The 14,137-nt window shown below is 49.0% G+C and overlaps 1 protein-coding gene across 2 annotated transcripts in view; it reads right to left on the bottom strand.

Moving 5' to 3' along the window:
* The window catches only part of VHL (von Hippel-Lindau tumor suppressor), an 86,083-nt gene that overhangs the window by 47,481 nt on the left and 24,465 nt on the right, over positions 1–14,137 (bottom strand). For both annotated transcript variants that reach the window (XM_075550462.1, XM_075550463.1), the window contains one exon: positions 2,617–2,799. In XM_075550462.1, the coding sequence (XP_075406577.1) occupies positions 2,617–2,799 (183 nt within the window). The remainder of the gene's footprint in view (positions 1–2,616; positions 2,800–14,137) is intronic.

Raw genomic sequence — 14,137 nt, 5'->3', positions numbered from 1 at the left:
CAAGGGCAATTTGGCAATATTAATATTAATACTAATCAAATCTTAAAATAAGACCTAGAACTATCCTAGGCTATTTTTTTCCCCATGTCTAGCTATATAACATAGGCAGGATAAACAATCTCAAGGAGAAAACAACAGACCAACAGCTCCAGGGTAACGGGTGGGGGGGGTAGCAGCGCCAACAAACCCAGGGACAAGGGAACAAGCGATCTGAAATCCATGGCGAGGAGGGCATAGAATGCCTTCTGGGATTTTATCAAGTGCAATATAGCCAAGAGAAAGTACCGAGAGCCAATGAAGATTGAACATGATAGTGGGAGAGGAGGAAAGTAAAAAGAAATTGAGGAAAGAACAAGGAGGCAAAAGACATTTACAGAGGTGTAGCATAGGCACGTACACATGTAAATATGTTAATATATAACAACAGAGATATAGATCTATGTACACATATTTATAGACAGCAGGCAGACATTGGAACTCTACTCAAGTCCTCGCTCAATGCAAGAACACTTAGTGTTCTAATGACCTGGCATTCTGTGATCACTGAAGTCAAAATGGGGGCATAATCAAATGTAGTACAGTAAGTTGATGGTGCTGACTATCAAAAGATATAGCATCTGGGGTCTAAACAAGCAGCCATCTATCGGGAAGCAACAAAGCCCACATGGAAGAAGCACACCAGCCTGTGTAATCACCAGGTGTCGACAGGGTCAGGTATCAGAAGACCCATAACAAACAATTATATTGATGCAAGCAAGTGGGGATGGAATGGAGACCCAAAGCCCACCTGTAGACAATTAAACATCCCCTCACAGAGGGTCGCAAGGCAGGGACGATTCAGCCAGGGTACAGTATAGCACTGATGAAACATACAACATTCCTCTAGTTTTTTTTTTCCTCTAGTCCTTTAACGCTTCTTCCTCCTCACTATCATGACCCAGCTCTACCTAACAAATCCAGCTAGAACTAGTACAGTAAGAGCTCTGGACACAGGAATCCAGGACAGATAAAGGCCTGAGGAACAGCAATGGAAATAAAGATACCAGGAGGGTAGGGGGAAAGGTAGGGGGAGAAGAGGAAAAATGGGGAACTGACTACAATGACACACAAGGCCTGCTCCCTCAGGTTTCAAGGCTGCACATCTTTACAGGTCCTCACGGGTCTCCAGAGGAGCGGCTGCTGCCTTTGGCGGCTGACCTTGCAGTCAGCAGCCCGACACACCATCCACTGTGACAGCAGGACTCCTGAGAGCTGTGAGACTTCAGGTGAAGGAAAAAGGAAGCACCACAGCACGCACACCTCTCGTATTAAAAATGGCTGTAAATACACATGTGTGTGCATGTGTGTATGTACACACATGCATCTATGCACGACAATGTGGCACAAGCGGTCTGTATTCAGCTAATCTACAGGTGGGAGGTTCTAACCCATGTGTGGGAAACTGAAAGATTTCTCCCACATCTTCTCCCCCAAATGTGTTAGACTTAGGACACTGCTTGCAGCTAATGGTAAAAGTTACTTCCCTTGAGGCAATCAGCTGCCAGTCTGCTGTCTTGTCTCACCAGGGGTGGGCCTGCTCCCTCCTGCTGGGAATAATGGGCCACTTCTCCCTGAGGCTTAGGACCATTAGCTTGGTTCCTGTAGGTGGGGTTTACACCCTACTGATAATGGTGCCAGGGAACAGGTCAAACCGGCTCCATGACATCCAGTGACATCCAAAGTTAAGCCGACATCCTGACTCTAGGATCCACCCATCTGGTCACATGTATACTCCCCAATCCCTCCTCTTCCTATTGCGTGTATATCCCTAGACTGTCCCCCCTCTCATTGCTGTATAACCTATAGTGCAACCCCTTCCTGTGACATATGTCTTCACCTGTAATTAGTGGGCTTGCACCCCTCTGCCAAATATATATAGGCCTTGGTTCGCAGTAAATCTCTCTCTCTGCTCCTCCCCTTGTCCTCCTTCCCTTCCCCCTCTCTCCATGTGGACCACGAAGTAGTGACTCCATTATTTCTTCTTTCTTTTATTGCTTATGCTCTCTATAACTATATTATAATATATACATATCTCAACCGTACAAATGTGCTTACTGAACCCGTCATTAGTGGTGGGGGCTGGTACCCCATCCAACCATACCCATGCACAGGGAGGCCCTGCAGAGACCTGCTCCCAGGATTACAGCCGAGAAAACCCCACGGGGACGCTCCCCTCAGCGGCAAGTTGGGTGTGCATGGGTCAGAATCGACTTACCCACAGTGGATTTGGTCTGCTTTGTGCGTGGAAAATTGCTAGATAGACAAGCAATTGTTTCGATAAAATGGAAAACTCAGAAGACATACCACTTTTTCATTTTGGGGGTGGGTGGGAGTGTTACAGCTTTTCATCGATCGACGTGTGGAATATTGGAATAGATAAGCACCGAGTAAAACGCACAGATGTGATCATAGAGCCTCCGTTCAGCACCTCCTCCCCGGGCCACTGGGTTCCTCCCCCTGGAGGGAGGCCTCCCGGACCGGGTCCAGTGTGGGCCGGAGACACCTGCCTGTCACTGGAGTGAAACTGCCACACAGGAAAGCTGTCCTGTTCTCTCCGTTCCGGGGGGCGCTACTCACAGTTGAGGACGATCTGCGCGGCGCGGTAGAGCTGCAGGCTGCGCAGCAGGTCCACGAGCTGCCGCACGGTCGCCTGCCGCATGGCCCACCACCACAGCAGCTCCCGCGTGATGCTCACGCCCTGCACCCGCTCCATGGACTTGATCTTCCGCAACTGCGTCAGGTCTGTGATCACGTAGGAGGCTGCAGGGGACGGAAACGCTCTGCTCAGGGGTGCGAGGCAATCCCTGCCCACCCATGCCACCGCCCGCCCTCCAACCCTGCAAACCCCCGCACGCACGCGGGGCCCACGGGCAGCGCTGGTCCCATCCCATACCCTTGAGGACAGGCCGTCAACCCTGCTCCACTAAGCCGCTTCCAGCAGGAGGTGGGGGGCCGTGAGGTTTAGCTCCCCGGGTGAGCCTCGGTTTCTTCACTGTAGCATGGGGCAGCACAACGTGGCCTGCTTCCCCTAATGGAACAGCAGGCAGGGAGTCCAAGGTACCGGCCCAGTGAGGGGCCGCGGATGAATCCCTGGGACAGAGCAGTGAGTGGCTGCGGATGAATCCCAAGTGGAGAACAAGTGAGGGAACACGACAGAATCTCCGTACACAGCATGGTGATGTGGCCATGTGTGAATCCCCCGGACAGAACACAGTGAGGGGAACGCAGATGAATCCCAGGTGGAAGCCAGTGAAGAGACACGCGGATGAATCCCCAGGACAGAGAACAGGGAGGAGAACGCGGATGAATCTCCGAACAGAGAACAGTGAGGAGACACGCGGGTGAATCCCAGTGCAGGAAACAGTGAGAAGAACGCGGATGAATCTCCGGGACAGAGAATGGTGAAGAGATTTCAGAAGAATCCCCGTACACTGCACAGTGAGGGTCCGTGGCTGAATCCCTGATAAACAGCACAGGAGGCCTCGACGTTCATCAACAGCACTGTCACCTCTGTCGGGAGATGCGCTATTTGGCCAAGGCCCCTGTCGATCAGTGGAGGCCTGCGTGTTGCTAAGATGCTAAACAGGTTTCAGTGGAGACTCCAGGCTAGGGCGGACTGGTAAGAAAAATCAGCCAGTGAGAGCCCTGTTGACCACAGCAGTCCACTCACGGGCTGGCGCGGGATCAGGTGGCGTTGTGTAAGGGCCGCCACAAGTCCAGGGCTAATCCAGGAGCAGTCAACAATGAAAGCCTGGCACAGAGGGGGCGGCAGTGCTGTGACTAGGGGAGGGTGAGTTGGTCGCCTAGGGTGCAGTTTTTTTGTGTGTGTTGTTAGGGCGCAAATTTTGAGGAAGCACCTGCCCACGGAACTGATCTGAGATGTGCCTGCCCCACGGAACTGATCTGAGATGTGCCTGCCCCAGTGAGAAAGGCCCCTCCAGTTTTGTGCCCCTGGTGCCTCGCTAGCTCCATATGGAGGTTTCCCTGCTAGTCCCCAGTGGGTGAGATGCAGTTAGTTAAGGTGGCCCTTCCAGACATGGCTCTCCCTTCTCTGATGTGTTGTAACGTCCAGCCTCGAACACAGTGAGCAGGCCCTAACGACTGCCAACCAGGCAGGCCTCCAAGGGAGGCGGCTTAGGGCGGCGGGCATCCTGGTTTCCTAGGGGCTGGAGGGCAGGGGGGTATAGGGGGTGTCCCCCCGGGAGGGGAGGTGTCCCCTGCCACCATTGGGGCTGGCAACTTTCCCCAGTGGCAGGGGGGCCCCGCTCCAATCCACCACCACCTGCGAATTGGTCCGTAGACCACGCACTCCGCCTGCAAAGGCGCTGCAACTTCCACAGGCCCTGGAGGAAAGGAAGATTGCTGATGCACCTTAGAAATATTTCTCCCCATTTGATCATAGGTTGGTTGGATGAACATGGAGAATCAAAAAAAAAAAAAAAAGAAAAAGCCTTATTGAGCTCTAATTAACACATCGTGGCAGGTGGAAAGAGAATTTCAATAAATGATGCACAGTCCAGTGATGAACTCAAGCCAACATGTAAGAAAAGGAAGAAAAAACACAAGCATTTAGAGGTGAAGACCAGCACCACGCCACGACCCAGTACCATACAGATCCTCATGTTGCTGACACTTCCAAGGATTTCCTCCAACAATTGTTTGGGTAATTGAATGATCATCTTGAACACATGTATGAACCCTTTCTAGATGTACATGAGTTAGTTTTCCTCTTCAATTCCTTCCCCTGGACTAAGTACTATGTCATTACTACCAGTACCACTACCACATGTCAGGAGAACTTCTCCTGAAGAATCATTGCTTGATCTATCTTATATACAGTGGAAATAAATATGCAAACCTGAAAAAAATCCAGCCTCTACACTGGCGACGTTAATCTGGTTTTGAAGGGAGTTGTCTGAGGCAGGATTAGGGTGGGGTATATCGTGAGTCCTCACCTTACTGGAGAGTACGTCTCAAATCATCACCCTGTGCTTCCTGGGGAGCACAGTGCACAGAAGGCAAAAACCACGTGCCCATCAAAGCTATCTTTACAACCTCCTCTTCCCGCCGCAAATGCACAGCAGAACCTGTTTGTTCTTCTGGACATTGGCTTCTGGCTCAGGCTCTTTGGTCTGGCGTGCCTCTGCCTGACCTTTGGATCTTGGGACTTGACTTGCCATCTATCACCTGCGCTGATGTCACCAGCTTCCTCAGTCTGGTGGATGAGAAGGAGACTCCAGACAGGTGTCGAGTTACTCGACCATGTATTCATTCTACATATACTACAGGGCACCCACAGTGTGCCAGGCCTGTGACACCTCTCTCTGGTGATGCCCTGGGCAGTAAACTAAAATCCCAAGGAGGTTCGTTTGGGGAAGACAAGCTGTTATGGATCGATTGTGTCCTCCAAGAAGGCGTGGGAACCCCGGCCCCCATGCCACCAACTAAGCTGCAGGAGAGGAGATGGAGAGTCTGAAGAACCTTCAGGAGCAGTTCTACTTCTGGTGTATGTTTTTGCTGAGTATATTCTGAATGACAAAAAGATGAGTAAGATTTAGAAAAGCAGAAACGTGCTAGAGAATTTAAGACGAGAGATGCTCTACAGAGGACACAGAGGCTTCCCCGAGAGCTGGTGCCTTCAATTTATACTTCCAGTCCCTCAGATGGTGGGGAAGTACATGTCTGCTTGATACAGCCACACCTGGTGGCATATCTGTCACAGCCAAGCATAAGATGCAAGCAGAGGTTTGCCAGAGGGGGCAGGGTAGGCATGAGACTAAATGAGCCTCAAACCAGGCCAAGGCAGTCAGAGCGCCAGGCCACGACATCTGGGCTTGGGGCCCTTGAAGGTCTTAGGCAGTGGTGAGAGTGTGCTGCACACCCATATCCCTGCTGTGTGGACTGGATTAGGAGAAGTGACAGGCTCCAGCTGCCAGAAGAAGTGACGTGTTAGAGATGGAAAGTTCCTGAGCTGCAATTTGAGTCACTGGAAACCCCGAGATTCCTGGTCAGTGGGAAGTGAGTCAGCAGCATCATGGCTGCCTCAGGCTGTGGAAAGGGCAGACCTGAGGGAAGAGGAAGCTCGCCACCCCCCACTCACACCCTTGAGGGGGCATGATGTAAAATGGGAAAACAAAAGCCCAGGGCTGCCATCTGCAGCCCGAGGTCCTGCTCTCTCTGGTGGCACGTTCTGGCCAGGGACCACAGAAGAGAAGAACTCAACTCCGAGGGGCCCTCTGGTTTGGAGAGTGTAACCCCAGGAAAGTGATTTGTGTCTGCGGTACTGGTCTATCTCCATCCACTTCAGCAGACCCTTACGACAGAGCAAGACAAATGAGAAATCCTGGGGAGCTGAGGCCTGTTGCCCGAGCAAAAGCCACGTACATGTTTCTTCCAATGCACACTGGCAGCACATGGTCATGGTGGGCATTCAGGGATGGGAAAAAAGCAAAAGTCCTTATTGATCATCCCAACTTGGCAGCTCCAGAGAAAATCATGAGTTACACATTTGCTTCTGGTCTCCCAGAACTTGTTCCCTCAGGTATACTTGCTCATGTTGGTGGTAGAGAGGCCTGGGTTCAAATCCCGCCTCTGCCAACTACTTTCTGTGAAGTTGGGAAGGCCCTTCACCTCCCCGAGCCCTTGGTTTCACCTGTAAAATGAGGATAGCAGCAGCAGCAACAGCAGCAGCTATTACAGAAGGTGTGTCATATTATCTCTGACAACAACCATGCAATCCAGTGAGCACATGTAGCAAGTCATCTGTCATCCTTTGACCTGTTGACAGGGACAGTGGCCAGACCATGCCTCAAAGCTATCTGTGGGGTGAGAAGGGTCTGAGCTCTGCAGTCCTCACGGCTGTTATTCAGTTCACCCTGTATTCTTACTCTTATATTCTACCTGAGCATCTCCCCTTGTCAGGTGCTGCCCTAGGCTCTGGGAATATAGGTGTGAACTAGCTAGATGAGGTCTCTACTCGCAGCAAGCTTATAGTTGACGGAGAGAAAACAAGCCAACCTATTGCCCCACTCACAGAAACCTTACAGGACAGGGCAGAGCCATGGAACGTCCACAGAGGCTGTAAATCTCTGTGGAAACCACCTGTGGCCTCTTCCCCGCACAGAGCAGATGGATTCTAACTTCCCACTTTGCCATTAGCAGCCAAGCATCTAACTACCTGTGCCCCAGTCTACAGGGAGAGGCAGATGAAAACAAATAATTTTTAAAAATCACGTCAAAGCTTGCGAAGCAGAATAAAGGAACTGAGACCCAAAGGACAGTAGTGGTGGTGAGGGAGGCAGGACGACCTCACGAAAGGTGCAGGAACTGAGATCTACAGAACTCTGTGGTCAGCAGAACTGCCCCTAAAGGTTTCTCAGACTAACCTGTTTATGGGAATAGAACGAGTAACTGCTGACCTTGTGATTTAGCAGCCTAATGCAAAGCCTACTACACCATGAGGTCCTCCTAAGGGAGGCAGAAGGCCAAGGTCAGAGCTAAGATTAGAGAAGCAGATGGGGGGAGGGGGTTGAAGATGGCAGACTGCTGACTCAGCCTAGAGGAAGGAGTCACCACCTAGACAGGAGGCCATTATCGGGGAAAAAGGACAAAGAAATCAAGTTTCCCCCCCAGAGCCTCCAGAAGGGATACAGCCCTGCCTATACCTGGCCTTGAGCCCAGGGAGGCCAACTGGAAATCTGTGACCTCCAGGGTATAAGACGATCGAGTGGCGGTGCTGTGTGCCAGTTTGTGGTGGTTCTGTTACAGCAGCAATAGAAAACAACTACAGACTGTAGGAACCCACTTAGCTTGAAGAACTCCATGTTGCTAAACTTGCCATCCAGTATGACCACAACCTTGCTATTCCTAGCCCCTCCCCAATAGCCTGCCAGGCTCTGGCTCACCCACAAATACTCTTGCCAGATAAGCCCCTCCAGCCCCCCTTTGTGACAGGCTTTGACTCCGCTGCTCTCCTAACCCCTCCCAATAACCTGTCTGCCAGATAAGGGAGGAATGCAGACCCTGACTCATCCGCAGCTGTCCCTCCTGACCCTCTCCCAATGTCCTACCTGCCTGTCCAGCAAAGACTGGAACTACCGAATGTCCCCTCCCAAACTAGCCCCTTGGCTTAACTATTGTATAAATGCTGTCTGCCACCCTTGATGAGGGTCCAGTGTCTAGGCACTAGCCTTCCCTCCAGCGAGCTGCAATAAAAGCCAATTCTTTCATTTCCATAAAGTGGTGTGGTTTGAGCTAGTCAGCCATGGGAAAGACAGGAGGGTGAAGTGGAGGCAGGAGGGGAGGGGAGGCAGCAGGAACTACAAAAACCAGACTGGCTGGAACAAGTGAGTGAGTGGGCATGGCAGGAGAGAATATGGAGACGCTACCTGCCAGCAGGTATCCAGCGGGCAGCCCGTTAGGAAAACAGTTCCTCACAATTGACACCAGACGGAGGGGCCGGGGAGGGAGCACTAGAACTGATGGTGATGACACAACTGTGATTTAACTATGAAAAAAAAAGTTCTAAAATTGATTGGAGTAATGATTGTATAATTCCTCATGATATGGTTGAACAGTTGAATTGTATGATATGTGGATTGTGTGTCAACGAAACTTAAAAAGGAAAAAAAAAGCTAACCATAGAGTTACCATGTGATTCAGCCAATTCCCCTCCTAAGTTACACACCCCAGAGAAATGAAAACCTCTGAGTCCAGGCAGAGTTGTACTCGGACATTCATAAGGGCATTATTCATAACAGCCTAAAGGTACAAAGCCAACGTGGCCATCAACTGATGAAACAAAATGTGACCTTATCCATATAGTGCGCCGTTGTTACATAGTCCAGAAAGAAATCATCACGGTTGAATCTTCAAAAATCCTGTGCTACGTGAAAGAAGCCACATACAAGGCCACACAGTATATGATTCCAGAGCAGGCAAGACCACAGAGACAGGAAGGAAATGACAGGGGGGGGCATTGAGGGAGCAAGTTGTCTTGAGATGAACTCTGGGAAAGGAATAGGTGCTGAAGTCTCGAACCTGGAGACAGTGGGGCTAATTCCCTGAACTGAAGGCTATCCTTGGCTTCTGCGTGACAAGAGTGCGTTATTGGGACATTCTGAACCTCATTTCCTTCTCCAAATAAGACAAGACCATCATCCTGTTTCACAATTGAAGCAAGGCCACGGGAAAGAGCTGACAGCTCAAACCCAGGGAACTGTGACTCTGAAAGTCCCACATTCAACTAAGCTACAGTAAATCTTTCTCTCCTGTTTCCTGGGAAACGGCTGTAACACAGCATTCTGCAGGTGTTCAGTTATACTCCCCTCCAGACTAATTGGCTAAAGATATTCTTGCTGCTTGTTTGCCTTCTGGGACATTGTCAACAATCCCCTTGTGTGAGAACTTGTCAGGAATGCAGGATGCGTGACAAGAATTGTATATAAACCTGCCTCAAGGTTCTGGGCCCTGCAGTATCTACGCTTCAGCAGTTCCCTATGCCTCCTCTATTCCGTCTATCTTCTCTCTTAATCTACCTCAATTTCGACCATGCCCTTCTTGACTTCCTGGTCCTTGTGGATCTCCTGCAATCTCACAGGCTATGTCTGACCTCCTCCATCTACAGACAAAGAAGGAGAATCCAACACCACACCCAAGGCAGAGGTCAGATGTGCCTGCACCCTACAATCTCCTCTACCCTATACAGCACCAACCATCCCTCTCACGGCACTCAGCTTCCCTGCCCGGTGCCAGACGGCCCCCGAGAACTCACGAACAATACTCACCCTAATGGGACTGATGAGGGGAGTTAACATCAAGATCTCAAAGTAATGAGGAGCTAGTAACAATACAATAAGAAAATGTTCTGAAACTGATAGTGAGGATTGTACAACTCTTAAGATGACTGAACTACTGAAATGTATTATATATTAATTATACACCAATAGAATTGTTTTACAAAACAACAGCAAGACCACCGGGCACATTTGCTTATGTACCCATTTTGTCTTCAGCAATTGTGTCAGGAAGGTGAGCATCACAGAATGCCAGGGTGCCTAGCTTTTATGGTAACTATATAATCATGGAGTATTAAGTATAAAAAGTGGTCATAAACCTGGTAGGAATTTTGTTTTCATTTTGTATATGTGGAAGCTGAAGGTTAAAAACTTGTCCATGGTAGTTTACCAGTAACTGGAATTGAGCTCTTATAGTTTTAACTCCCATATCTTGTACAGAAAGAGCTCACATTGTACAATTTTTCAACAAAACTCTCCAGTTATATCCATAGGCACACTATAATATTTTTTACAATTTCTCTTCCTAATGGATTTAATGTTAAATCTTCATCTTGGTGCCTGTTGACGTGGAAGTTTGGTTCCCAGTAGCAGAGCCTAACTAGCTATGTTCAAGTTCTTAAAGCTGTCATACAAGCAGTATTTCTTCCCTATTCTGAAAATAGCCTTTTCCAATGCAGGTGGTTATTGTTAGGTGCCATTAAGTCACCTCTGACCCATACCAACCCCATGCATAACACTGAATGCCCAGTCAGTCCTGTGCCATCCACCCAACTGTTCCTATTCTGAACCCATTGTTGCACCCACTGAGTCAGTTCACCGAGTTGTAGGCCTGCCTCTTTCTTGCTGCCTTCTCCAGGAACTGGTTTCTCCTGACCATATGTCCAAAATATAGATGACAGGATCTTGTCATCCTTGCCTCTAAGGAGCACTCTGGCAGTAGTACTTCTTCCAAAATAGGTGGATTTGTCCTTTTAGCAAACTATGGTATATTCTGTTCTCCAGCACCAACCACTTTTCCACCCTAGAAACAATTCTTTTTTTCCAATTTCAGTATTTGTGCTGCCGAAGTAAGCACCTAGAAATAATTCTTAGCGGTGTGTTTATCCCCCCAGTCCAAGAGCGGGTGCGCAGTCTCCCAGAGAGGCCACTGACAGCCTTGCATTTCACTCCTTGCCGTACAGCTTACCACCCACTGGGCTTGGACTGGCTGAAACTCCAGTCATTTGACTTGCTCCTGTGTGCACCTGCACAGCACTGCATCCCCCCCTTGCCTTCACTGGGTAAGACTGGGACACATTTGGGGAAAACCTCACCTGGGGGACCTGTCCTAGCTCTGCTTGTGGCAGCCTCCACCCAACTCTGCCCATCTCCTGTGTGACAACCTGGGTGCAGACTGGCCAAGGAGCTGTCAGCCCTGCAGGCAAACTGCCCAGAGAAAATGCAGCTTCAGTTAATTCAGACTATGGAGATACTACCAAACTTTATCTCTACATCTTGACAATGGCTTGTATGTTCAAATAGATCAGATCAAAAGTAACATTTTTAACCGTTGAATGGGCTGAAAAGAGAAAGCACTTTGGAAATGTCACAGGATAGGTACACGGTGTGCGTGGTCTTTGTAGGAGAACATTTGGACGCAGTGTTGGCATTTCACCCATTATGTGTGTGCGCGTGCGCTTTTTGTGGAGGTGGGGTAGGGTGAGTGGAGCAAGGCACTTCCCCATTCCTGGTGTTTCTCACATACGTGCACAATAAAACCTAGAGGGCTGGAACCTGACTCCGGAGGGGAAAAAAAAGAAAGAAAAACCCCAGCAAGCATACAGTAGGCTCAGTCATGCTGCAGAGACACAGCTCTCTCTGGTCCTCAGCCCTCGGTCACATGACCTCTTGGTCTCTGGCCTGCTCAGACAAGTGTTTCGAAGCTGCTTCAGCACTGATAAATGTCCACAGGGTGCCCCTGCTCTGCAAGCCTCTGCCACAGCCACTTCACACGGGGATTGCAGGTGCTCTCCACTGGGGCTCCTTCTTTCTCGATCTTGGGCTTCTCTCTCCAGCTTCTAAGCAGCTTGCGTTCCACCCACAGGCGACACTGTATGACCCCCTCCTTGGAGTCCTCCCCATCTGTGTGAGTGCTCCCAGCCAGTCGTTTGCAGAGTTTACAAAGACTGTGACTACAAGCGCCATACCAAACCATCTCATTCACCACAGCTGCAGATTCGCAGAAACCCGGAGCAGGGGGATGCGGGGCTTAGGCCTGATGGCTAAGGAGTATGAGACTTCTTTGGAGGATAATGAAAATGCTTTAAAAATTGACCATGGCCACATTCACAACTCTGTAGCTATACTAAAAGCCACTGGATTGTAACTCGAAGTGGGCGAATGGTATGACCTGTGAATTCCATTTCAGTAAAGCTGGTTTTTGGAAGTTATGGGTGTGCCTTCTAAACTAGTTTCCTAGAAACAGGTTGTTTGAGTTAGCGCTTACAATTGAAGGCAAGGCCAACACAGAAGACCTAGTAGGAGTGCCACCCACAGAACTTGCCCCTGTCCTCATGGTCCAGGAAGCACTTTGCTTGCTTACGTCACAGGTTACTTAATCAACTGAACACAGTACAGTGTCAGACGTGGGTGGTAGGACTCTCATTCCAATCGATCCCCTCTCTGGAAGCGGTGTCCCTTATGGTAGACCCCATGGATGGAACCGGACCCAGGAGGCTCGGGACCAGGGAGAGGAAGAGACTTCCTATCCTCTCTGCCCCCAGGTGTGTTATTTACTTCATTCAACCCAGTGCACACGTTATTTCTTAAATTAAAATTAGTTCAAGTAAATTCACATGGAAAATAAAAAAATGCAAACTGAAAGGAAAAAATAAAGCACTGAAGACAAATAAATTAACACCTATGTTGTTAAAGAACAGTGCTTGGAAGGGGGCATAATTGCCCAGGGGGCAGTGAGTTTGGACTAGGGTGATAAATTTATAGGAACCGGCAGGAGAGTGGTGATGGTTATATAACATGATCATTATAATTGCTGTCAAGGCATAAAATGCCTAAACCACCAACCGCTTTGCCTGGCATAGAGCAAACAGCCATCAGATGTGAGCTTCTGCTATTATTGTTTGGGTGGTTGTGCTGTATTTCTGCTGTATCTATCCACACGGGAGGGAAAGTGATGCACACACACTTCCTTAGACATAACCCAACACCTCAAGAGGTGAGTTGCTCAGCCTGGGGACTCAGGACCATGGTCTTGGGGACATCAAGGTCAAATGGCATAACATAGTCAGTCCATAAAGACAATGTTCCCCATCCTAGTTTGGTCAATAGTGACTGAGGTCTGAAAAGCTTGTGAGCAGTCATCCACAGTAAAACAATTGGCTCTCCTTGTCCAGAGGAAAGGAAACAGAAGGCAGTTAGTCCAACAGACTAATGAACCACAGGAATACCAGGTTCCATGACCTTGAGACGAGAAGAACTTGGTGGTGGCCAGCTACCGCCACCAACTGCTCTGACAATGATCCCATTACAAGGTCCTGGGCAGAGAGGGGTACAAAATGTGGAAAAGAACTCAAAATTATGAAAAATACCAAGCTCTAAGGACTAATGGAACCCTAAGATGATGACCCTTAGTCACCCATCAGTTTTGGAAATGAACCAAGTTTTGTAGTTCAATTTGCCATCAGATAGCAGGTTCATAGGAAGAGCCTAGCACTAGGGTGCTAAACAAACTTTGAACGATTGATCAACCATCTGAGATCAAAAGGGCAGCAGCTAACCAAAGGCACACACAGTTCAGGAGATTAGGGAAGGAGAAGTGAACACAGAAACAGAAGGAGAACATGGGGAAAGCATGGGACGCAGAGGGGACTGCATGTAAGAAAGCTGACACAACATGTGTGCGCCTTGTTGAGTGGAAAACGGTTCACCATAAAACAGAAGAAAAAATAAATAAATAAAACCATAGAAGAAGAGGAAGAGGAAGAGGAAGAGAGAGAAAAAGAAGAGGAGGGGGAGAATGGTTACCCCTGGGTGATAGAATTTTAACTAATCTTTTCTCGCTTAAAATATTTTGCCATAAGCATGCATTATGTTTCTTACTGGGTTAAAAGAGGGCTTCTCAGGTTTGGCACTACTGACCCTGGACAATTCTCTGCTGGGGAGGACTGCCCTGGGCACTGTAGGATTTTAAGTACTAACCCTGGCCTCTGCAAAGCATCTCTCAATTTGTGACAACCAAAAAGGTCTCTCTCTAAACATTGCAAATGTCTCCTCGGGAGTAAATTCTCCCCAGCTGAAAACTA

Source organism: Tenrec ecaudatus, chromosome 5 (genome assembly GCF_050624435.1).
Source record: "Tenrec ecaudatus isolate mTenEca1 chromosome 5, mTenEca1.hap1, whole genome shotgun sequence".
Taxonomy (NCBI): Eukaryota; Metazoa; Chordata; class Mammalia; order Afrosoricida; family Tenrecidae; genus Tenrec; species Tenrec ecaudatus.
The sequence above is the reverse complement of the archived record's forward strand: the minus strand, read 5'-3'. Positions and strand labels throughout refer to the sequence as shown.